We start from the raw sequence: 25,855 nt of genomic DNA on the forward strand, positions 1-25,855 counted from the left end.
ATGCTTTGTGTGTTATGGAGTTAAGCACATGGTGATTGGCAAACATGGATTTGTGTTCTTTAATAGTTTGGCCAAAAGCCCGAAGATAAAGAAATCAAATTGATGTGGCCTTAAATTACCTTACAAGCTATATTTATTCAAAGAATGACCCCCGCCCCCCATTTCCCTTTCCTAATTTGGGGACCCATCCCCGAATATAAACAACGGGGAACTCAAAACTGACAGCGATCTTATGATAAATGAGGTCTGTATAAGGCATTGGGGAAGGGGTGGTGTCACTTCTGGCATGCTGATGAAATTTTAAAAAAATATCCCCTTTCATATATTGCCGAAGACCAAAAATCTGATCCATGTTATAACTTATATATTTATATAGGAAGTAACCCACAGCCCGGCAACCCCGTGGTATAGGGAATATTGAGATAGGGGAGGTTAACTTGCCCTTTTTATTGATTTAAAAGTCGATTGGATATATGCAATATTTGAGGCAAAACATACGGCATATTGAAATGTGGTATACGGGACTTTCATTTGAAAGGATTGCACTTTTGGGATTTGGGATAATGCTAATACCCCCACCTCCCCTTTCCCCACTTCCAAAAAAAACATTGAAACTTTGAAAGAATTTAAATTATCTATTTACCACAATAACTGACTCGACAGCTGCTTCATTTTCCATATCTTTAACAGGTACATGTATATATTAAAAGGTTATGCATATTGTTGTCAGTTATAAATCGAGAAACATATACATGTAAGTAAATTTGTCCTAAATATTAACCTGTAAAATACCATGCATTGACAAGCTGGAAGACACATTTATTATTTTTCAGTTACTATTATCCCATAAAGAAATTACGATTATCAAACAAGAAAAATGCCATCGAATTACGATTATCATCCCGAATTTTTCGACGGGAATTTTCTAAGCGCTTAGACAATTATATATATAGTGCACCGCTACGATTCAAATATGATGTAATGGTATAGAAAAACCGTGCAGCTGAGTAACTCTTGACAACAACGGGCTACATTTGAGAAAAATGACTGAAAAGATTTTACCTATTTCTGCCGTCGCCATATTGGGATCGTCGTAATTCCAGTTACGATTATCAGTTTAACACCAGTGATATTGTAGAGATTGCAAGTGCAATATATATCCTACGATGAATAATATTCCCCAAAATTCTTCCAATATATGTGGGTCTGGATGGGGTTTTCGGAATAGAGAATAATGAGCAAACAGTGCAGAATAAAGGTCCAAAAATAAAGAATAGAGAATAATAAGGTGCTAAAATATAAAGAATATAGAAAAATGGTCTAAAAAATTAAAGAATAAAGAAATGAAGGCCCCCATCCAGACCCTCATATATTGTAAGGCGTACTTTTATTTAGAGTATTTTCCCGGCAAATTAATCAATCATTAGATGGTGTACACAAGTATAAAGAGCCCTTTTTGAATTTTATGGTAAGTTATTCAGTGATTTAAAGTTTTACTATGGAATTAAGTACAAGGGGCTGGAAAGGTATATATTATACTGAGAAAGTTGGTGCGACGGACTTTGTTAGTCCCAGGCACATAATTTCAAATTGAAAGTTTACTCTTTCCATTCATTTTCCTATTCAGTACATATTTACAACTCTTGTATGAATTTCTTCATTCTTTAATTTTTTATATCTTTTTTCTCTATTCTTTATATATATTTTGCCCATTATTCCTTATTCGTAATTTTTTATGGCCTATTTTTATCTATTCTTTGTTTTGTTAACTATTTATTCTACACTTTACTCATTATTTTCTACTCTGTAAACCCCATCCAGACCCTCTTTCATGTGTTTTGTTAAACGGAGTCATTTACTAAGTTTTGTGTTTTGTAAAATCTACTCACTAATATTATACCTGTAATATTTGTGCACTTACTATTTTGAAAGTTTATAAATGCAGAAACACGGATAGAGAACTTGCCTGTTTGAATGTTAGTCAAACATAAAAATTGGTGATTTTATAAGGCTCTTGACTCCAGAATGAAAAGTATGGTATCTGTTGGTGTATGTATAAGTATAGTTTATTTTGATAACTATGTGTATAATTCTTACACGTTTCAGGAATCAGGACAGAACATTAACACATGGATAGACGTTTTTTCATGTTTTGAAAACATATATTTATAATTTCACAGTAGATTTAAAAGCTATAATGGTAAGATATGGTATACTTATGTTGCCCGTCATCAACACCAACAACCAATAGATCAATTATAAGGTTACGTATTTGAATTTTTTTTTTTAAATTTCATAGTAAAACGGAAGCTATAATTATTCCCTTCTCCTGTCTTAAATTGTACTGCGAGTTTTCCGTTCCTGTAGTACCATAAGCACTCCCTTCATGTCACATTGTTAATACCCCTCCCCTTTCCTGCGAAACAGTATATAAACCTCCCCATTCCTCGCATACATATTTTGCTCCGTGTTGGAAGGCCTCACTTTGACCTAGAGTTGAAGAATAGCAATAAAAGCGCTGTTAGAATGATTTTTGTTTGTTTTTTGCTGTTTATGAACTGATTTTGTGTCATGGATACTCCGTATCCTTTTTTTTTTCTTTTGTACTGTAAGTATTTCTTGTCATTCTGTAATTATTCTGTTCCTTCCCTGTGGTACTCTAAAAACCACTATCCTTCCATGTGATACTGTTTGTATCACTCCCCTTTTCTGAAGTACATAGTTTGCTCCGTGTTGAAGGCTTCGGTGAGATTTTGAGACGAAGAACAGCAATACAAGCGCTGTTCCATTGCTTTTGTGTGGTTTTTTTTTTGCTGTGTGTGTACTGAAATTGTGTCAAGGATGTATACCTCATATCCTTTAATTGTCTATTAAACGGGAAGTATTTCTTGTCGTTTTGAGATTATTCTGTCCCTTCCCTGAGGTACTCAAAGCACCAATCCCCTTCCTTTGGATACTGTGAGCATCCATCCCCTTTCCTAACATACTTTGAGTATACCTACCCTTCCCTTGATACTGTAAGTATCTCTCCCCTGATCTGTCATACTGAAAGTATCCCCTTTCCTTACATACTGTTAATACCCCTTTCCTGTTTGTCTGTGTTACACCTCCCCTTCATGACCTGCTTTAAGTATCCCTTTTCCTGCTATTATGTAATGACCCCTCCCCTTTTCGGACATACTGTAAGCTTTCCAGTCATTCTGTTATTCCTTCTCTTCCGTGTGATACTGTGGGTATCCCTCCCCTTTCCTGACATACTGTAAGTATTCCCTTTACATTTTCTGTCATACTCTTAATAACCCAATCCGTGTGAAATTATCAGTAGCCTCATTTACCTTCTCCGTGATAGCGAAGTATCGCTTCCCTTCCCTGTGATACTGTTAGTATCCCTCCCCCAGAGGTGACTGGGGATTAGAAATATTGTCATTCCCGGTCTTCCTCCGACCGGCAGGAAAACCCTTGCCAAAGTGAGGCGTCCGTTTGACTTTGCGGGATGTACAAGCACACAACCACGTCCGGTAACAATGTGGACGTTAAATCCAATGCTTTTGTACTGAGAGTGCCACGCTCGCTCTGCACGTTATTAACCCTTTCAAAAACTCCTTGGGCGGGTTTGTAGGTGGCCGGTTGCTAAGCAAAATTCCTGTCCCTATCCAATATACCCTCATTTTCCAGTGGCAGTCAAAATTTCCCCAGACATTCATCCCGAACGGCCTCAATTACAGGACCTACCTTTTGTATTATCGTTAATTTGTTCTCGTCCTGAACATGCATGAAATGTTTGCCACTGGACATTAAGCAACCAACAATTAATCAATCAATAGCATCCCCCCCTTCTCTGTGAAACTGTAAGTATCGCTACCTTTTCCTGTTAAAATATAATTAAGTATATACCCTCTCCTTTCCTGAAATACATATTTTACCTCTTGTTGAAAGCTTCAGTGAGATTTTGTGATGAAGAACAGCAATAAAAGCGCTGTTCTGTTGCTTTTGTGTGTTTTTTTTGCTGTGAATGAACTGATTTTGTGTCATGGATGTATACCTCATATCCTTTATTTTTTATTATACGGTAAGTATTTCTTGTCGTTTTGAAATTATTCTGTCCCTTCCCTGTGGTACTCTAAGCACCAATCCCCTTCCCTGTGATACTTTAAGTATCCTTCCCCTTCCTGACATACTTTTAGCATACCTACCCTTCCTTTCGATACTGTAAGAGTCTCTCCCCTGACCTGTCATACCGAAAGTATCCCCTTTCCTTTCATACTGTTAATACCCATTTCCTGCTTGTCTGTGTTACACCTCCGCTTCATGACCTACTGTAAGTATCCCTTTTCCTGCTATTATGTAATTACCCCTCCCCTTTTCGAACATACTGTAAGCTTTCCAGTCATTCTGTTATTCCTTCTCTTCCGTGTGATACTGTGGGTATCCCTCCCCTTTCCTGACATACTGTAAGTATTCCCTTTACATTTTCTGTCATACTCTTTAATAACCCAATCGTGATATTATCAGTAACCTCGTTTACCTTCTCGGTGATAGCAAAGTATCGCCCCCCTTCCCTGTGATACTGTTAGTATCCCTCCCCCAGAGGTGACTGGGGATTAGAAATATTGTCATTCTTGGTCTTCTTCCGACCGGCAGGAAAATCCTTGCCAAAGTGAGGCGTCCGTTTGACTATGCGGGATGTACAAGCACACAGCCACGTCCGGTCACAATGGGGACGTTAAATCTTATGCTTTTTGTAGAGAGAGTGGCACGCTCTCTCTGCACGCTAAGAACTCTTTCAACAACTCTTTGACGGGTGTCTAGGTGGTCTGTTGCTAGGCAAAAATGTCTGTCCCTATCCAATATACCCTCATTTTCCAGTGGCAGTCAAAATTTCCCCAGACTTTCATCCCGAACGGCCTCTATTACAGGACCTACCTGTTGTGTTATTGTTAATTTATTCTCGTCCTGAACATGTATAAAATATTTGCCACTGGACATTAAGCAACCAACTATTAATCAATCAATAGCATCCCTCCCATTCTCTGTGATACTGTAAGTCACCATTGGTCTTCCTCCGACCGGCAGTAAAACTCTCGCCAAATTGGGGCGTCCGTTTGGATGTGCGGGATGTAAATTTTCGCAGCCAGGTCCGGTCAGAATGGAGTCCTTTCATCCGATGCCTCGTGTAAAGAGAGTGCCACGCTCTTTGCACGTTAAAAACCCTTGCAACAACTCTTTGAGGGGTCCGTAGGTGGCCTGTTATAAAAATAAATTTCTGTCCCTATCCAATATACCCTCATTTTCCCGTGGCAGTCCAAACTTTCCCCGACCTATATCCCGGACGGCCTCTATTACAGGACCTACCTATTGTATTTATTGTTAATTTGTTCTCGTCCTGAACATGCATGGAATATTAGCTACTGGACATTAAGCAACCAACAATCAATCAATAATCATCTGATATGTCATACTGCAAGTATCCCCTTTCCAGTCAAACTGTTAATACTCCCTTCACTGTGATACTGTGAATATCACGTTCCTTTCCTGTTTGTCTGTGGTACACCTTCCCTTCCTGACATATTGTAAGTATACCTTTTCCTGTCATTATGTAGTTGCCCTTCCCCTTTTCGGACATTCTATAAGCTACCCCTTTTATCGTCTTAGTGATACTGTAAGTATCGCTCCCCTTCTCTGTGATACTGTATGTGGACCCCTCCCCTTCCCTGTGATGATGTAAGTATCCTGCCCTTTCCTGACATACATATTTGGCTCCGTGTTTAAGGCCTCACTGTGACTTTGAGATGAAGAACAGCAATACAAGCGCTGTTCCGTTGCTTTCTGTCTGTTTCTTTTGCGTTAAACGGTAAGTATTTCTTGTTATTCTGTAATTAGTCTGTCCATTCCCTGTAGTACTCTAAGTACCACTATCCTTCCCTGTGATACTCTAAGTATCCCTCCTCTTTCCTGACATACATTATTGTCCCTCCCCTCCCCTTCGACACTGTAAGTATCCCTCCCCTGACGTGTCATACTGAACGTATCCCCTTTCCTGTCATACGGTTAATAACCCTTCTCTGTGATACTGTGAGTATCACGCTCCTTTCATGTTTGTCTTTGTTACACCTCCCCATCCTGCATCTGCAGGGGGGGGGGGGGTCATTTGTGTCTCCCAGACACAATAATATCTCAAAGAAAGTCCTACATTGACTGTTATAACACAGTTACTTCAGAGTGGAGTGCGGGGGCATCACTTTGTCTAGTCTTTCATTGTGAAATTACCCTTTCCCTTTCTTGACATACTGTAAGTATTCCCTTTTCAGTCATTTTGTAAGTTTTTCCTTCCCTGTCATTCTGTGATTATTCCTCCCTATTCCCTGGGATACTGTATGTCCTTTTTCCTTATTTTTCCTTCGAACTCTAGGTATTCCCTTTCCTGTTTAGTGCCTCCTTTAACTATTCCCTTTCCTGTTTAGTGCCTCCTTGCCTGTTCGTGTGTGTGTGAACCTCCTTTCCTGACATACTGTACGTATCCCCTTTTTATTCTATAAATACTCTCTTCCCTGTCATTTTGTTATTATTGTTGTACTGCAATTCACTGTATGGCTGAATCACTTAATACATAATACAACAAAACATTTACTTCTAATAACTAAAGTGGCTTTTTAATATCACATGTATTAAATGTTAATTTCATGTTCTCGTCCTGAACATCCATGAAATATTTGCCACTGGACGTAAAGCAACCAACAATACATCAATCAATTGATTTGTTTAAAGTCATATGATAAATTCAAACGTAACATACACGAATAAATAAATTAGTGACGAAATTTAAAGGGATTCATCAGTGAAGCCGTTCATGCCAGATTCTACATCAACTTCATAAACGATTTAAAAAGTAAAATAACAAAAATACCGAACTCCAATTAAGGAAAGTTCAAAACGGAAATTCCCTTATCAACCTGGTTTTATAGCTAGCTAAACCTCTCACTTGTATGACAGTCGCATAAAATTCCATTAAATTGACAACAATGTGTGAACGAAACAAACAGACATAATAGGAAAAAAATGTCAAAAATATGGGTACAGCAGTCAACATTGTGTTATTATCGAATATAATCTTAATCACTTTAAACATGATAAAAACAAACAAATATGTCAACAAAGAAAAACAAAAAGGTATGGAACGCCGAATTACAATAAAAGAGTGACGTGTGGATTTATTAGGTCTTTCCACTTTTCTGTGGAAAGACCTATTGTATTTGTTCTGATTATTATTTTATTCTTCCGCCAAATTTTGTTATCGCGTAAAATTTTTGTTTCGCAATATGTCGCTAAGATATTTCTTATATAGTATCATACAGTTTATGCGCTTTTTATTTTCACCCATTCTAAGCCGAACAATTTTCATTGTAAGAGTTATCCTATTCACTGTTTATCAAGTGTGTGCATCTCCTTCGTAACAAAAAAATATATCGACAAAATTCTTATTCTAAATTGTTTGTTACATCCTCAGGAATTTTTGGCTAATTTGGATCGAAGCGATTCGATGAAATTTTAAAGGAGTTATCTACCTTTACCAAATAAATTTGTCGGTATGTTTTTTTAACTCATAAACCGTTAACCGTATAACCCTGGAATCTTTTTTTATGAGGTCACTAGGTCCTAACTTAGAAAATGAGGTCAAGGTCAAGGTCTCAATTTTGACTTTTCGTTGTTTTTTGCATTTTCTCAATCACTTTTAAAGATATATATGAAACAGCAAGTGCAAAATGTTTGCTTTATTGTAATGAAGATATGTTACATTAGGTCTGAAACAATCTAATGGCATCTTATAGGAGTTAGTGCCCCTGAAATGTCCAATTATAAGGTTAATTGATTATTACTTCAACTTGGTTCACTATAAAGCCATATGAACTTATACAAAAGGTTGGATGACATACGACCTTGAAAAATGACAACCGGAAGTGACCTTGAGAAAACCGGAAGTAGCCATTTTTGCACTTTCTTCATGGAAAAGTACTCGGAATCCATATATTTTGTAATTTTAATACATTAACTTATCACTGAAGACTAGAAATGACCGTTTCGATAAACCGGAAGTGGTCAATTATCTCCTGTTTTACAAGCAAAAGCATATAGAAACTATATATTTTTGGAATCAGTGTGAAAGAAACAATTATATGAGACCGGAAGTGACATTTACTTCACCTGAAGTAGCTAATTATATCCCTTATTTCACTCAGAAGTATATAGAATACCACTTTTTTATCGCATCAGTATGAAGAAACTGATGATAATATGCCAATTTTAACTTTGAGTAAACACGAACTAGCTTCTTTTCAATAAATTTTTAAATTGCTGTGGAAAGACCTTCAGTTGTTCTCTGAACAATTGGTTTTTAATTGTATTATAATTTCATTAAATATAAAAATATAATCAAATAATATGTGTTATGTTTGGTAATTATTTGCATCGGCTCTGGGATCGACGGTGTGCGCATGCTCGACTATATGAGAATAAAAAGGGGAATATTTCTCATACGGAGGTCAACCAGAGCTTTCCTGAGACGTTTCAGTCACCGACACCGTAAGATCAACTCCGTTGTGGAAGACTAGGGCGGTGGTCCCAGATGCTCGCAACTCTACACAATAGTTACAAGGAGAACTTCCTACACTTGTAAACGGGTACTTTGGTGAAAGTGACTTGAACGTTATTGCATACAAAAAGTGGGTAGGGGTATAACACTATTTCAATTTAAAGTTGTCGAATGTTTGAAGTTGTCTCCAGCACTGGTATGGTGATCTTACACCATTTATCATTAACGTCAATTGATAAGCCGTAATAAGTAACCTAACACTTTATGATGAGGTTATCCTCCACAAAAAATTTCCGGATTAATTTGATTACAATAATAGTCTCATAATACTTAATGATGACGTCAGATGGTATCCTTACGGGTATCTTTTCCCATAAGTTTAACATTAAAAATAAGTCGCTTTAAACTCTTACTTCCGCATTACTGATATATGTTTGGTGTGTGTGACAGACAATAGACATTTCCGCAAAAAATAAAGACGAAAGTTTAATGTCGATTAAGAATTTGCTACACAGTATAGTATGCATATTATGATCACAAATATCAAAAACTAATATCACTGTATTCAAAGTAATTTTGACTCAGTATCATTTCTTGTGTTTATTTTTATATATTTAATTTCTTTGTTTATCTGTTCATATACTATTGCATTCAATTAAATATTTTTTTATTCAACTTGCAGTATAACCTGTTGATATGCTAGGACATATGTGCTACAACAAACTTAAAAGGGTAAAGTTAACTTTTAAACACTTGCAACCTTGGATATGTATACAAGTGGTTTTTTTTTTCTCTCTCAACAGACACAACCTTGTTAAACAAGATCATTCAGCAGGCTAAACATGGTAAATGGAAGGAACAACAAAAAACTTAGTGACGCAGTCTTTTTTTCAAAGCCATTACCAAAATGTCTAGAAACATCTTTGACACCAAAGGCAAGTACTCGCTTCAGGTACATCACGGAGACAACAGTCTAGCACTTCAGGAACATCTTTGACACCAGAGTCAAACACTTCAGACACTTTAGAGACTAACACATCAATAGCAGAAAAAACTTAAGCAAAATGGCTGAGACAACCCCATAAATAATTCATAAGATCCTGATGTAAACCCCATTTTTACCCTGGATACGGAAACCATCAATAAAGACTCATCACAGAAACCTCCGACTACAGGTAACTCGCCATTTACTTTTAAACTGTGCATTTATTACCGAGATGTTGAGCAAGGCATCTTTGAATAATAAAATTACAAAAAAATATAAATCAACCATTTTCTCTCAAAAACAAACCTATAACAGGACTAAAATCATGTTATATGATTATTGGATGGTATACGTCAATGAGACAGTAAACCATCTACAAAAACAACCAAAAGACAAATAAACTTGGTAACAAACAGTCTTCAACAATTTTACTGGTCCAAAGTTCACAAAAGTTGTGTTTAAATTAAACAAAAACTTAAGACAGAAGTTGCAAAGGTATAAAAAGATATTAAGATATGTGACGTAAAACAACTGTTGGATGCAACTTTAATGACTTACAAGTATAGTTAAAATAGCCAAGTGGTTTCAGCGAAGATGAACTTATCATGTTTAAGGGTTTCAAATGCAACCAATACTTCCATGTTTGCACTCGATCACGATTCAATGAAGACAGTTTGTAGACTTTCTTTCACTCATCAACTCCCTTTGACTTTTGTTTTTAAACATTTCACAATGTTATGTCATTTTTATTGCCAACATGGATTGACGCATGGAAGGTCATCTAGGATTGTATCTCAATTGGTGTCTATTGGATGAAAAACATGACTGCCAGAGGCAATCTATGATTCCAATTGGTCCATTTAAAAAACGTCTCCTCTGAAACGACAAAGCATATGTAAAAGTTTAAATTTTTGGTTGATCTATGAAGACAATATCATCCGAAGCTTGTCAGAATTTTAAATTTTACAGGAATATGAATTGATTTGTCCATAAGTTTCAAAACTAATGGAATTTATTACTGTGTGTGAACAGCACTGTTGTGAATCATTATAAGTTGCCTAAAACTTTAGCTGTAGTTTGAATGTCAACTAAAGAAAATAAAGACAATCCGAACCCTGGTAGAATTCAATATCAGTTTGCCAACCTGCACTTTCATTCTTCACAAAATGTAAACCCCGCTTCTGATGTTACTTCTTGTCATCCACGTACAGAAACGAAAACGATTGTGTAAAATAAAGAGATGTGGTATGAATGCCAATGAGTCAACTATATATGCAACATAGTCCAAATGAAGCGGATTTAAGTAATTATAGGCCACCCGTACGTCCTTCAACAATGAGAAAATCCCATACCATATATATAGTTGGCGATAAAAAGCCGCGACATGAAAAAATGAATATTATTAATTTAATTCACTATTAAAGTTCTGATTTACGACTAAACAATAAACGAATAAATTATACATGACGGACGACAACCACTGAATTATAGACCCATAACTTGGGACAGACACATATAGAAAGGGGGGAGGGGGGGGGGGGTAGATATGTTTGTGAGCTCTCAACACTCCTCATAACCTGATACAATGGTTTAACAGCACAAAATAAGAAGAAATAGTCAAAATCAGTTGGAAATGGCTTCACTCATCTGATCGGTACAGTGCACGCAAAAAAAACTAACAAAAAGACAAAAGATACAAAGTACCGATCTAAGAGTACTCTCTAGTTCTAAACCAACAACTATTAAATAAAATATGTTCACCAAGACTGAAATATCAATCAGTACCCAGAGTCGATGGGGTTTGGAGCAGGAACCCCCCCCCCCCCTTTTAGAGGTTATCTGTTTATCTTCATATATGGTAAGTTCATAGACTTTTTCTACTCCTAACGTGCCTAGTTTGACCCCCCCCCTTTTTTAAATCATGGATCCTCATTTGGTACCCACATTATTCGAGTTTCGTTTAGGAATGCGAAAGCTATTAACGCATTTTTTTTATTTCTTGGTAATGTATGCACGATTCGCCTTCTGCGAAAATGCCAAGCTAAAGGATGATAGTTTGAATTAGAAAAATAGTGGCAGTGGGGAAACTAAATTCTGATGAAAAAAAAAAAACGATCTTAAAATACAAGACTTGGTTTTCTTCTTTAGGACAGTCGAATATCTTTCTCTGTGTATTCAAGTCATGCTATAGTTCCATTATCCGGTTTACAATATCCAGTTAATTTTGCTACGCCATATTATCTTGATTGTTATTTGTAGTCATTCTTTTGAGCATGTTTTTAATTTCACCTCATCTTTTTTCGCCTTAATTGTGACTCAATCCGTAAATCTCTTTCCCCCCTGATTATGACACTAAAATCAAATCTATCAAAATTAAAGTTGATGTTGAAATTAGATCTATGTGCATAACTATCAAATTTAGGATCAAATATCATTTCCAAAATATGATCATTCTTCCTTTCAGAAATAATAATAATAAAAAATCACCTGTAATCTTAATAAAATTCAAAACATTAATGCAAAATTATATTCATACTAATTATTGAAAACATTACTAACTAATCTAATATGCAAATAATTGCGAATTCTTATTCATATATAGATTTAACCTGTATAAATACTAGTCAACGAATTATTAACTATGGGTGTGACAGCTAGAGACAATAAAAAGTAATTCAGCTACCTTCTCATCAGTCATGGGGATTTCTGAGATTTGTCACCAAGATTTGACGCATCTAAAAACCACAGCCAACGCCCCTCAGAATGACCAGTCTCTTGCACAGATGTTCTTTGACGTGTTACTCATTAATCCGATCAATATTCCTGGATCAATATGTAACATATACAATATATTTGATGTAGTAAAATTAACTGAATAGTAAATCGTGTGTATGTTTTGATGCCACATTTGGATCATTTAGGTGGCGGAAGAGGGTGGAAGTTTGTGCGTGTGAAAATGAAGACTTATGAAAAGGGGGGACATTATGATTTTCGTTATTTTTATCGTGCTATTTCAAAATTCAGAAAAACTTGGCCACTATTTTATACGTTCAATCTCTTTTAAGATTCACCTTTTATTTAAACTCTCAGATTAAACTATTAAAATTCTTGCATCTACCAGGGAAAATAGTATATACTACGCATGTCTCTGTATTACCTTTGTCTTGTGCAATCGTTTCGTAAATGATATTTTTGTAAATTAATTTATCTAGTATGTTATCTTTAAAAACTCTCTTTGTCAAAAATGACATAATTATTTTTTTGATAGCGTTGACATGTGTACTAAAATATATATGTACCAGTTGTAATAAAATTAAACTTATTAATCTTTGTATGCAAATACAGTTTGTTTTCATATTTAAATTCAGTTGGCGACTATATTGAGTTATGTTTCTTAGGCTTCAAAACCATGACATGATTTGACAAGTCGGTTTGTTAGTAAACATTTAAACCACGTGCTCGCTGTGTATTGGCTTTTGTTAACAAGTATACAGGTATATGATTAGAAACGTGTTCACTTAATATCTAAAATTAACTACTCCGGGAAAACATTCACATGTGCATAATTTATTCGTCGTCGTTATTAAAATGATGCGCCATTCGGTCATAGAAACAAAGAGAAGTCAATATAAAGTTCGCCAAAATTAGGTGTCAACTATTATGTAAACTTCCTCGTATATATATAGTATTGTTTTCATGTTAAGATTCAAAATGACGTATTAATAATATTATGACACATATAAATATTTTTAGAAGCATAATACTTTGTATCCGAGACGATATTGCTGTCTGGTTTGTTCTTTTGCGTCATCACTCGAGATTTCGCGGGAATTGGCAGTAGTATACTATAATCAGCTGATCAGCTGAGAAAAAGTTAACTGAATACAAACAAAGCTCCATGATGTTTGAAAATGACGACGACGTATTTTCTCCCAAATTAAATTTTGATGACAATAATAATAACACAAATGGAAGTTTTAAATTTAATGAAGAGGATACCATGCTGGCATTAGCTACAGAAGAATGCATGAAGACTGGGACTTTTATGCCATTGTTGAAGGAAGAACTCAAATGTAAAATTCTGGCCAAATGTCACGAAGAAGGAAAACAGCTAAATATTAAATCGGAACAAAGGATAACAGCTCCAAAGAAAAAGGTATTTTTTTATATTTTCCTTCAAAAAAATATTACAGGATTTTTTAAAGATCTAATATTGCAATAAAAATTTAGTTTATTATAAACATATACTGTGTTGGGTTATATCTATTAATATATATATATTAATATATTTATATACAACGACGTTTCATCATGAGTATTTTTATCATTACATGTACAAACACAAGTGGTGTAATCTGGAAGTTTTAAACTCTGCCAATATCTATATGATTACAGCCTAAACAATATAGGCCCAAATACAATTATTTTGCAATATAAGTTTCCAAAATCAATTATTAGTCCCAACTTATACATGTACCAAGATTTATTGCTCAGAATTAAAAAAAAAATTGGATGCAATGTGGAAAAAAAAATATGGACTGCAGCCAATTTGTCAAATTATCATTTGGACAGAAAAAAAATACATTTCATGTCCAACTTTTTTCTCGCTATTTTCAGTTTAATGCTTTTTTCAAATCTCATTCTCATTGTTATTGCGTTCTTATAGCTTGCAGCCCTTTTTTTTTACTTTACAACCAACGACCATGTGAATAAATCATAATTTCTTGAAATCTTTTTTTTTTTCTTTTTGAACTTCCGTTTAAATTAAATGTTAGTGCATTTGATGCAGCCCGCAAATGCACTAAAATTATATTTAAACGGAAGTAAATGAGTTTGATAAACTTTTCTCAATATACGTCAGTATAAAAATTTGAACTCGGAATTTCGATACAGAATCTATATTATTTTATTTTATCTCATTTATAATATATGTATAATTTCTTTCAGTTTGTTTAAATAACTAATACATCGTTAAAATATTTAAGATTGAAATTTGAAGTTGAATTAATAAGCAATAACGTTATTATATTTTACAGAATATAACAATTAAAATAAAATTGTATCCTCTATTTTGACATAGTCCCCATCAGAACCATTAATTATGTTTAGTTGCATAATTTAATTTCATCTTGTTATTACTATGAATTGTGGTAGATTCCTATGTATACACGTTCTAGCGAGCGTTCTAGTTGTCTTCTCACAGACAATGTAATTTTCAAACAGATTTGGATTTATCATTTTTGGTTGGAAATAAAAATCAGATACATGTACTGTACCGTCAAAAGATTATATTTTGTTGTTTCTGATTAAAATAAATCTGACTATCATAACCGGGAATCACATTTAGTTTGCACTTAGTACGGAAATAAACTGTATCGTGAATGCATTTTTGTATCCGATAATTTGGTATGATGATGCAAGACCGGAAAAATGTGACAATTTGGTAAAATTTAACTGAGTACATGTAAGTAATGAAGAAATATTTCAACACGTCATTTTCGTGCCAGATGTTGCTCGACACATGGTTCTAGAAGAGCAACTCACTATCAAGTTATGTAGGAAAGAATTTACTTTTGATGACGACGAGAATTAACGGACGAATAAAAACTGTTGTATCATTTGTATTTTTAAGGTGCTTGACAAACTACAATTTTCAAAGTTTTCAATAATTGTAATTGATAGAATAAATTTAATAATACTAATATCTTGTAATTTAAGTTCTGAATCTCCAAACGCTGCATTAACATAACCAATAGACAAATAATTATAATTACATAAATAACAAACAGATATTATTTTCTAATTCTTTTGTATTCATGCATGTCAAATATTAAAAAAATCATAATTGTCCTAATAGCGTACCTTAAATTTTATAATTTTCCTGATCTTTGAATATTTGTGGCAAAAACTAAATGAGATAAATTGTAATTTTTTTGCTCTGTGAACAATCATATCAAAATCCACTTTTCTCTGATTTCTTTGAGTGACACATGTATGATCATTATTGTTATTAAAAAATATTTTACTACTTGATGGAAAACTTATACCAAATTAACATTTTCTATCCGCTTCAAAACATCCTATCATCACATGAAATATTAATGTCTATATATTCCCTATTCAATAGCTTCGGTGTGTAAAATTTATATATAGTTTAAATGCAGGTCATTTGCAATAGAAACAAAACGAATACAGAAAAAAACCAGCTAATTCTAGTTATATGTTCACTTACTTCCATTAATTCAGGGTTAAAATTATTCCATCGTGTCTTTTTGTGTCATATTTCTGTTTTTAGCTGCTAATACACATGTAATATTTGTCACTGAACGTCTCTCATACAACATGCTGTCAATTCTTGAAGGAAGTCGACGTTATAGACAAGCAGATTGACTGCAGATATGGTTAACTTCGAAGATTTAAATATAACCACAATAGATTTCCAATTATCCTCTATGAAAATAAATCGTCCTGCGATCGTCCGTCCCAGCTTGCCTATCCCAGCTTCGCCCCATGACCATTTATCATATAAGAGAAGGATTGCGAATGCAAAACCGGGAGTGTATTTAACCAGTTAATTAGCAATCAACCACTTCTGTACTTTCCTGAAGACTCCTTATAATATCACATAATAATTGTCAAATTAGCAAATGTTGAACTCCATTGGCATTTCAATTCTAGTTCATGACATTGTGTAAAAATTTCAAAACGGATACACGAACAAACGAATAAAGGCCTAGCTCAGCGAATTTGTAGTTTTCAAGTTCAATCACAGGTTGCCTTATAAATACGTCACTCAATGTCAGTGGGTGCCTTTCACGTTAACCACAGAATGTTGAATTCTACACTTAGCATATGTATGTTTCTATAAGGCAGGTGTTAGAATGATCTGTTCCTTTATACCATTCGGGTGACTCCTTTTCTGTTGGTCCTGAAATTCTAAAATCCTTGTTGTGAGAAGAAGGAAGATTTTTCAGGAAAATACATAGTGATGTCATTTCGATCTAGCCATAACAGGGAAAAATATCTAGAATTATTTCCCGTGTGGAATTGTTTCAACCAATTAAAAGTCATTTATCAAAAAAAGAAAAAGAAATAAATTTGTTCATGGTTTAAGGGTTTGCATCGTGTTTATAAAATAGAGAATGAGCCAAAAATAAAGAATAGAGGGAGACAACAGGCAAAAGATTAAAGAAGAGAGAGAGAAAATATGCAAAAGAATAAAGAATAGAGAGAGAAAATAGGAAAAAGAATAAAGAAGAGAGAGAGCGACAATAGGCAAAAGAATAAAGGATTAGAGAGAGGAAATAGACAAAAGAATAAAGAACAGAGAGAGAAAATAGGCAAAAGAATAAAGAAGAGAGAGAGAGCGACAATAGGCAAAAGAATAAGGAATTAGAGAGAGGAAATAGGCAAATGGATAAAGAACAGAGAGAGAATATAGGAAAAAGAATAAAGAATAGAGAGAAAATAGGAAAAGGAAAGAAGAAGAGAGAGAGAGAGAGAGACAATAAGCAAAAGAATAAAGAATTAGAGAGGGAATAAAGAACAGAGAGAGAAAATAGGCAAAAGAATAAAGAATAATGGGGTTCTAAATCGCAAAGCATCAAGATTAATCGTCAAAATAAATAAATCATTTAGAGAAAATGGTATAAAGTTAAAGAATTAAGAATTAAGAATGAATAAGCCCCAACCCTTTAACCCTCTGGTATTCGTTGTATGTTGTGTCATGTCTTCAACCGATAGGATAAAGTTATACAATTATAATGAATTGTCTCCTTTGGGATAAAAAAAATATTAAATCCAAATATGACTTGAAAGTAATGTCATATCTTTGACGAAATATATGTCAATGGCTGGTAGTTAGGTTTATGACGGTAGTGTTATCCTGTGTAATTTTGTAGAGCAAATTTTCCTTTAATTTATATCACTTCTAGTTCATTTAAAAGTCTTTTTAGGTTGATCAATCTAATCATGGAAATCTAATACTTCCATGATCTAATTAAAATATAGATCTCTGATTTCGTTATGCTTCGACGAGCACGCGAGTTCAGATCTGAATTTTCATCAGATCGGAGGTTCTCTGTCCCATTTCCCCCAACATGTCCCAAGATTGTATCAATACTTAAAGGTGTGCCGAAAACTGCAAGTTTGATAGATTTTGGCATTGTTTTAATGCCCTCACGAAATGAAATGAGGCAGTTTCAATTGAAAACAAAATTTTAACAGATTACTTTTCGTATAAAAACTGAACCATTGTCAAAGCAAAATTTTACAAAAACTTGTATAATTGTATATCAAAACAGTCTTGAACAGCCATGTATATATATAGAGAGAGAGATAGAGAAAATTCCGCTAATTTTCATTATTTTTCGATTTTGACCCTTTGACAAAAACAAAAGCAGGAAAAATTGACAATTCCTCTTTCAGAATATATCTATAATAATCTTGAAATTTCGAATGTACCAAATGGAAAATAAGACAGTTGTATAAAATGTTGACGAAGTCTCACGAAAGTCTGGTAAAAAAATTATTGGCATACGACTTTATATATAACGATGAATATTCAAAGCTTGGATCATGGACAAAATTTCTGCATTCCTGTGGATTGTGATCAAAATAAGAGCTCCCGGTGCTTTAGACGCTTGATTTATTTAAAGGCGAAAAGGGGGTTTATTTCTGAGGTTAACATCCTGATCCAGTCTTTAATCTAGGTCAATCAACAGTGTTTGATAACGTTCAGTGGGAAATAGTTCTCAATAGACTAAATAGTGGAGTTCTACAGAGTGGTTCAACTTGGATGAAAGCGGAAAATTTAGACTGCAACTGGAAAAAGAGTATCATATGCTACATAGGGACCTTTTGATATTTCTTAAAGGGTTCTTTAAAGTTCAAAGAGCGTTGAAATAATCTCCTAACACGTTGCATTGGACGTCCTCATTCCGACCAGACTTAGTTGTGCATATATATATATACCGCGCAGCTAAACTGATCATGAAGTCCCTCTTTGAACATGGGTTTTACTGTCAGACTCTAGAGGCTATATCCCCTAGTGTGACTGCCGAACAGTGAGTTATGTCTCTGTTGGTGAATGGGTGAAAGAAGTTTGTTTTTCTACGTATTTACATCATTTTTAGTTGAACTTTTCTGACTTAGGGTGTATTATAAACTTAACAAACCTGGGCAAACTTGATCATTAAAAACGAAAAAATAAAGATGTGAAATTAATTAGAAATTAAAAGATTTCAATCTTTTTTACCAGTATTCTCAAAATAAAGCTTACCCGTCTTGCATTGCTGTTGAAGACAATATTGTAAATGCTACATGTCTTTTAAAATTTGTATTGAAGGCCAATCGGAATCAATATCAATTAATTTGTAATTAAGAGAAGATTTTTTTTTTTTTTTTAGATAAATACTATATTTTGCAAACATATCAACGTTTAGTTAGAAACAAATTGTAACAAATCGTGTGTGAGTTTAAGTAAAGGTGAAACATGTTCAAAAAAGATTTCTTTGATTTTATTTGATTATATAAATGACGGACATGACTGGTCATTCTGTAGGGTGAGCAACGCATGTCCGCTTTATTTGATATTGAAATCAAATGAAAATAAAAGTTAATGAATTTGGTGCGTCTGAATTAAGCGCTTTTCTGAATTTACCTTCATCGGGAAAGCATCAAAACCAAAAGAGAAAAGGTCTTCGATATCAATTCCTTTGTTAACAAATAATTTATGTATTAATAAATCTGATGCACAAGATGCGCAGTAAATATTTATAAAATATGATTTGGTTTTATTTGCATATTTAAAAAAAGACTGTCGTCAGAGTATACCGAGGTAAATCCGACATTTTAAGGATTTATCTATAAGTATGTAAGGTTTCTGTAGGGTTTGTTAGTACTCAAGTGGTCGGAGTTTTGAACAGTTAACGATATGATCAAAGATAAATTTACATTTATGGTTGAATTGAATTGGGGTGGGGCTTGTATTTATAGATTTTACACGGGTGACAGCCAGAGTGTTGTGTTATTATCATGTCAAAATTTGAAGTTTAAATAATTATTATCGCTAGGTTGGTTTACAACTCTTACAAATCTTTTATTTCGTATCTAAACAATTAGTAATCTATCTGTCAAATCGCGTGATAATATAGTAAATAACCAGTAGTGAATTCATTGGCCAATGATCAATAAAAATCATTATTTTCGTACCCATGTGTGTGACCCGATTAACTGTCAAAACTTTGTACCGAAGACGACTTGCATTATTATAGTACAGTAACTCGATTTTTAAATTATGTATTTAAATTATATATTTTGATTTACAAACACATGAGTCATTATCGATCTTTGAAGGCTAAAAATAAAAACAAAGAGAGATTTCAGTGCATAGCTGACAGGACAGTAGGAGTTATCTGTGATATGACTTCATTTGCGCATTTATCTAGGGTGGTGGCCCAAGTTTGCTACCTTTTTAAGCTTATAGTGTCTTGCCTTTGAAGCTTTTTAATTTTGTTATATTAGAAGTTACACACACACATATATATATATAGCATTTCAAATTAAAATTGATTTATCCACAAATATATCTCAAAAACTTCGGGAAACAGAACAAAAGCCAATTAATTCCCTTTTATTTATATATATTTTTTTCATTCCCTGGAAATTTAAATATACCAGGATTTATTAAAAAAGAGATAGCCTCTGAGCGATTTTTTACATAATTATGGTAACAGGTAGTATAGGTTTTACAGATGTTTGTAAATATTTAGTTCTTAGTTATAATTTTCTTGTTCGATTTATGTGCTATCGAAATTTTTAAAAGAAATTGAAATTGTTTTTAGTCTCATATTTTTTTTTACATATAATAGAATATTTTGTTTATTAGAAGCTCACAGTTTGATATTAATTAATATTTTCTTTTAATTGAAAAAAGGTTGTTTCTATATATATGGGGTTTTCGTTATATGTGAGTTTTAATATCGTTTCAAACGACGATTTTAGCCATGTCTTGAGTCTCTTTTTTTTTGTCGGACTCTATTTTGTTATTTTTCTAGCTGTAGAATATCCCAGTTAAATCGCCATAATCGACCAATCAACTATTTAAGCTTATGCATTGAGCTTAATAAAAAAAAAACATCAAAACAAAAGTAATGATTTGAAATGAGAGTAATTTTCATATGGTCATCAAGGGCCCTTAATTGAATAAACATTCTTTATCCTATCTATATTCTATGGTCATTGATGGATATATTATTGTAACGATAACAATTTATTCAGACTGTAATCCATTAGTTTTTTCAAAATTAAATTTTGATTTCAAATATGATTCTATGAATAAATATGCACGTAAGTTTACAACTACATAAACACGATAAGTGTACCAACACTTTCGTAAATCAGACTAAAATGTGCTTTACCGGTATTGCAGTGCTATTTTTTAAACAACATAGTCCACAATGTTTTATTACAAATAATGATTTTGAGATGGAAATTGAAAACAAATAAAATGACTGGAACTTTTTAACTGTTAAAATGAATATTAAAAATGATATTAATTTCAATACTTGGAGTGATCCAATAATTGATTTGTGTAAATACTCTACCCCTTCACTGAGTGTACTGATTGACACCAATATGTGATGTTTATTACAAGTAAGATTTGTTATGCCCCCGCCGTAGCGGAGGGGGGCATTAAGTTTTACCCTTGTCCGTCCGTACGTCCCAAAGTTGGTTTCCGTTCTCTAACTTTAGTTTTCCTCAACCAAATGTTATGAAACTTATACACAATGATTATTATATTACCACAAAACACAGATCAAGTTTGAATTTTGGTGGCGTCACTTTAACTGTTCTGGAGTTCTGCTCCTTTAAAAATGGAAAAATTGCTGATTTTTTCGTTTCCGTTCTCTAACTTAAGTAAGCCTCAACCAAATGTTATGAAACTTATACACAATGCTTATTACCACAAAATACAGATCAAGTTTGAATTTCGGTGGTGTCACTTTTACTGTTCTAGAGTAATGCCCCTTTACAAATGGAAAAATTGCTGAATTTTTCGTTTCTGTTCTCTAATTTAAGTTTGCCTCAACCAAATGTTATGAAATTTATACACAATACTTATTACCACAAAACTCAGATAAAGTACAAATTTGGGTAGCGTCACTTTTAAACTGTTTATAACTGTATATGATATGCAAGCGGGGGCATCATCTGTGTCCCATGGACACATTCTGCATTTATTTTTCAATTATACGATTATCATTCTTATGTCGCAGCTCAACTATTTCAGACTGGTTACCAAGTTTCTATAATTACATTTTCAGCTTCAACCAGACGAAGAAAAGAAATTAGAAAAACGGAGAGAACAGAACAGAAGAGCAGCGAAAAAGTTCCGGGAAAGAAAACGAAGTGATACGGACAGACTTGAACAGGTAAGTTCACACCAATTCTTTATTCTTAATTTGTTTTATTTAATCATGGAAGTATTATATTGACTGTCAATATAATACTTCCATGATTTAATGAACGCAATCATTTAAGTTCTCTTTTCATTTGAAAAGCATAGGAGATAATTTTGATATGATAACATTGATTTTTTTTGCCACGACTTTTTGTATGTGTGGGGTTTTTTTGATGGGGGGTCTTGTTTTTTTTTTTTGCGCAGTTTGGGAGTTACTTTGACGTTAATTATAAAGGTTGTTAGGATTTGATGTTTAGTACACTAAGAAAAAAATTGCTCTGATTGATTTTATGCAATTTAAAAAAAAAGCCCTCGTCCTATTTTGACCATTGTTTGAATTATACGTGGTTTGAAAAATACGATACTTGTTTAATAAGGAGACAATTTCACAGGTTGTTAAATAATTCAACTTTTCTCTGGTTGATTTTCAAAAATTTCAACGCAATATAGAAATTAACGGAAATTGACGGAAACAGTTTTTTTTTCTGTTTTGACAACTTCTTGAATGAAGTTTTACAGTTGAGGGATTTCATTGATAGAGTAAGGGGCGGTAGGGGGTTGTACTTGATATCATTATGACGGATTCATCGAATGACATTCGAGTTGTTAGTGATATATTATCCAATAAGATGGAGCATCTATTTTAATTTGATTTGTTGTTTGTGAGTTATAGAAGTCAACTTTCATATTCTTTAAATTCACAGAAATAATAATGATGGGCGTATCAAGCAGTTGTGGCAGTGCTGTTATACTATGGTTCTTTTTTTCGACTTTACTGATGTTTTAAATGTAGACCTGGTAGTAATTATGACATTGTTTAGCTTTGGTTATGTTTTTTTTTGCGGGATTTCTTTGTTTGGTTGTTTTATTTTTGTTTTTTATGTGTTTTTTTTTTTTTGTTACCGAGGGGGTCAATGAAAATAAATAGACAATTTCAACTACTAATAAGATTCTACCCGTTAACATGAAAACTAGTTTAAAAGCCCTGTGTCTTATATATCTAATGGACATGTCAAGACCCTTGTTGCTGACTGGTATAGAACGGTCGTTAGTGCATTCATTAAGTAATCGCATTACGCCTGAATTTAAATATCCATTAGATATATAGTTAGAATTTAATCATAAATGAAAAAGGGAATTTTGTGAAAGCTTGTCTCGTTTTATGTTATATTTGGTTTTATTAGGTTACAATTATAATTCTGGAACTATGAACTGTATTGAAAACATTATAAATTAAAAAGCTCTTAATTCATACTTCATTACACATACGTTTGAGGAGAAGTCAGCCCGAAGGAGTTGTAAGATTTTTAAGAAATTATATTCAATTACCGGTAGTTAAATCTTTCCGATTATAGATTGAATTACATTTTACTGTGATTAGCTAAAAGTGAAGTTTTTATGTATATAAAAAGTAAGTTAAAGTTTCACTTTATGATTTGGTTTAATTTGAACGCACTAAATTTTTTCAAGTGTTATATCCATTTGACTTACACATGGCATTTTATTTTATCATCCCGTCAGGATAATGAAACGGTATTCAATGTTGTGGTCCAGGCACAATCGAGTCTACTCCCTTCCTTCTGTTCCACCATTGTATACTTGTATCTTCAAGTATTCCAGTATTTATACATCCTTGGCTTTCAAATTTTTGGTTTTAGCGTTCCTCGTGGAGGTAAATCAGGGGCGGATTCAGGCGGGGCGTAGCGGGCGTGCGCCCCCTAAAATTTGCAAAGCATGGGTTGTCCTCAGCTTAATAAAGAATATTTTGATAATTTTACCTCAAAAAATTTTTCGCCTAAATTGAAGTTTGCGCACCCCCCCCCCCCCCCACTCCCCCCCCCCCCCCCAACCTAAAATCCTGGATCCGCTCCTGTAAATCCAGAAAAGCATCGGACGCACGAATTATACAAACATCATTTTCATTTGTTGAATTCTTCTTTGTTGTTTTTAGGCGACAACAGAATTAGAAGTGCTTAATCACGAATTACGAGATGAAATAAGAAGACTGTCTACAGAGTACCGTGAATTGCATGTATTATTGACAACCCACTCATGCGTGGTAGATAATACTCCTTCAGTGTACGGCGAATTGGGAACCTGAGACGCCATCTACTGATAATGATCGTACAGTCACTACGACATGACTGTTTACAAGACAGATACAATAGTCTAAAGATGATCTGATGAACTTGCCAATAAACTCCACAATGACTCGATGATCTAAACAATTTAACAACAATAGATTTTGTTATGAATTACAAAATACCTGCCAATTTGAAACTTTTGACAAGATATTGACAAGATAGATTTGTTTTATTCTCCACAGATTAAAATCAATAACATTTGTCACGTGATCAATAACATTTATCACGTGGAGGGAGTAATCTACAAAAGTAATTATTTATTGTTATACATATATGTGTGTACATGATATGTGTTGTTCTATTTGTTACTTAATTGATCTCAATTGTAAATTACTGAAATTTATTTTCATATTAAAAGTTTTAGTGTTAGAATTTCAATGTGTTCAGATGCGTTTGATTATGTATGAACTGAATACGTACCGCAATCATGGACGTATTATATTGACAATATAATACTTCCATGGTACAATTATGAAGAACAGCATCATCAAATTAGAATAAATTAAAATAAAATAACACACAAACAATGTAATCGAGAGCCCCCTGTCCTGTTACGTCACCACAGCGTTTTGACAGCAAAAAGAAACTAATTATATATATTAATAAGATGATGCCATATGTTGCCAATGAAACAACTATCCACCAGACGTAGATGTAAGCTAAAGGTCCTCGTACAAAGTTCATCGTACAGCCTTCAACAATGATTAACACCCATACCATCTAGTCGGCTTAAAAGGCCCCCACATGACAAATTCAAACGAGAAAACCAATAATCTATGACAAAACAAGAAACGAAAAGCTTTTATCATAGACAGCAGCCGACAACAACCACTGAATTACACTCTACTTGCTTTAAACAAAAACTTAAAGAATAGGACACGGTTAAACATGTTTTTGAGCGCTCTACCCTACCTCAATCTGGGACAGTGTTGTAACAGCACAACATAAGAACAAACTAAAAATTAAGTTGGTAATCGATTAATTCGTCAGATTGGCACGAAGCACAAAAGAAAACATAAAATACCACCTGAGAGTACTTGCAGTTACTGAAAGCTAGTTCAAAGCCAATTACAAGTAATAATTAAATCCTGTTATCCCAGACTAATGTATTAATCATTACACATTCAACAGATTTTGGTAAAAAAAAAAAAAAGACGTCATAAACAGTCTGAGAAAATCATGACCTTGTGCAATGCCAAAATATAAGTACATAGTATCAACAGGATATTTAATAACTGTATAACAAAACATATTCTGTTTTTTAATTAATCAAAACCTAAATAAAACAATATTCATAAAAGTCTTACTACTGTATAAAAGTCTTACTACTGTATATAAAGTTGATAATAGAGTAGAGAATGGAAACGGGGAATGTTTCATAAAGACAACAACCGGCCAAACAGCAGAAAACACCCCCACTGCCAACAATGGGTCTGCAATGCAGCGAAAGCGGGCTTCAGCTTGCCCAAAATGAACCAAAATAAAAAAAAAAAAACTATGGCTAGAGGTTCTTAACTTGGGACAGGCGCATAATGAAATAGCTAGGTTTTGTGGGATCCCCTCCCCCTATATCTAGCCAATGTGTAATAAACAAACGCACATCAATACGCACAGTAACATTCATGTTAAAAAGAAGTCCGAGAATAGGTAACAGAAGAAACAGAAGAAACTAAACA

At 33.7% G+C, this 25,855-nt stretch overlaps 1 protein-coding gene and 1 long non-coding RNA gene across 2 annotated transcripts; one reads left to right on the forward strand and one right to left on the reverse strand.

Annotated features, from left to right (window-relative positions):
* Nucleotides 1-9,983: 9,983 nt before the first annotated feature.
* Nucleotides 9,984-18,538, reverse strand: LOC127720554 (uncharacterized). The gene is made up of 2 exons (XR_007990846.1): nucleotides 15,805-18,538; nucleotides 9,984-10,448 (listed from the first exon to the last, which is right to left on the reverse strand). It is a non-coding gene; the product is annotated as an uncharacterized LOC127720554 (long non-coding RNA).
* LOC127720553 (basic leucine zipper transcriptional factor ATF-like) lies at nucleotides 12,443-24,551 on the forward strand. The gene is made up of 3 exons (XM_052227164.1): nucleotides 12,443-13,728; nucleotides 21,899-22,006; nucleotides 23,987-24,551. The coding sequence occupies exons 1-3, from the start codon at nucleotides 13,471-13,473 to the stop codon at nucleotides 24,134-24,136; spliced, it is 516 nt and encodes a 171-aa protein (XP_052083124.1). The 5' UTR covers nucleotides 12,443-13,470; the 3' UTR covers nucleotides 24,137-24,551.
* Nucleotides 24,552-25,855: the final 1,304 nt, after the last annotated feature.

Source organism: Mytilus californianus, unplaced genomic scaffold (genome assembly GCF_021869535.1).
Source record: "Mytilus californianus isolate M0D057914Y unplaced genomic scaffold, xbMytCali1.0.p SCAF_11, whole genome shotgun sequence".
NCBI classification, from domain to species: domain Eukaryota; kingdom Metazoa; phylum Mollusca; class Bivalvia; order Mytilida; family Mytilidae; genus Mytilus; species Mytilus californianus.